At 45.4% G+C, this 897-nt stretch overlaps 1 protein-coding gene across 1 annotated transcript in view; it reads right to left on the bottom strand.

Annotated features, from left to right (window-relative positions):
* CDH13 (cadherin 13) overlaps positions 1 to 508 on the bottom strand; it is a 561,676-nt gene extending 561,168 nt beyond the window's left edge. The window contains exon 1 of the mRNA XM_040329592.1: positions 286 to 508. Coding sequence (XP_040185526.1) covers positions 286 to 381 — 96 coding nt within the window. The 5' untranslated portion in view covers positions 382 to 508. The remainder of the gene's footprint in view (positions 1 to 285) is intronic.
* Positions 509 to 897: the final 389 nt, after the last annotated feature.

The following is an 897-nucleotide window of genomic DNA, read 5'->3' as shown; positions in this document are numbered from 1 at the left end:
TTCTCCCAATACTATGGGATTCCGCTGCAATCCTTGTGGAAAAAGAAGAAGAGGGGGTGGGGGGGCAACACACAAATGAAGGGGGGGGGGGCACCTAAAAAAATAAAATCCATTCAAGTTGGGCCCCCCCCCCCCCTTTTTAGGGGGGATTCACTATCCTCACCTGCCTTTGCAGGGAGACATGGCATCAGAAAAGCAATTGCAATCACATAAAACACAAATATGTATATAAAGCAGCATAAAAACATAAAGATAAAAGGGGAGATAAAAGGGGAGAGGGCTCACCTGGGACAGCAGCAGCAGCAGCAGGGAGAGGCAGATGTGAGGTTTGGGATCCATGGTGGACAGGCGGCTGGGAAGGCAGGAGATGCTTTTTTTCATTCATGCACTGAGGCTGCACTGTGCATATTTGCAGTGTGAGAAGAGCCTTTGAGAAGACGAAGCTCGGCGAAGCTGAGAGCGAGCCAACTTCCCAAATAGATCAGCAGCATCATCACTAAAGCATTGGATGGGAGCCGCTCGCCGGAGCCAATGGCTGCACAAGGTGCATTTCATCACTCACCACCGGCCCCCGGCCCATGGAGCCTCCCGGGCAACGACAACCACCCCCCCTTCTTTTTATATGCAGGGTTTTTTTTGTGTGTTTTAAATGCTTTGCATTTTTTATTTTTTTATGCAGCAAAAAAAATAAAAAAATAAAAAGTAGGGCGGTCTTCCCTTCTGGAAATGCTTGTTGCCTGGCTGTCATGCGTATCCGTTGGCATCGAGTACCTGACCCGATGTAGTTTTTTGTGTTTTAAATGCTTTGCAATTTTTTTTCTTTTTTTTTTTTTTAATGCAGCAAATAAAAAAAATAAAATAAAAAAAAAATAAGAAAAAGGGTGGTCTACCCCTTTG

This window comes from Rana temporaria, chromosome 11 (genome assembly GCF_905171775.1).
Source record: "Rana temporaria chromosome 11, aRanTem1.1, whole genome shotgun sequence".
Lineage (NCBI taxonomy): Eukaryota > Metazoa > Chordata > Amphibia > Anura > Ranidae > Rana > Rana temporaria.
The sequence above is the reverse complement of the archived record's forward strand: the minus strand, read 5'-3'. Positions and strand labels throughout refer to the sequence as shown.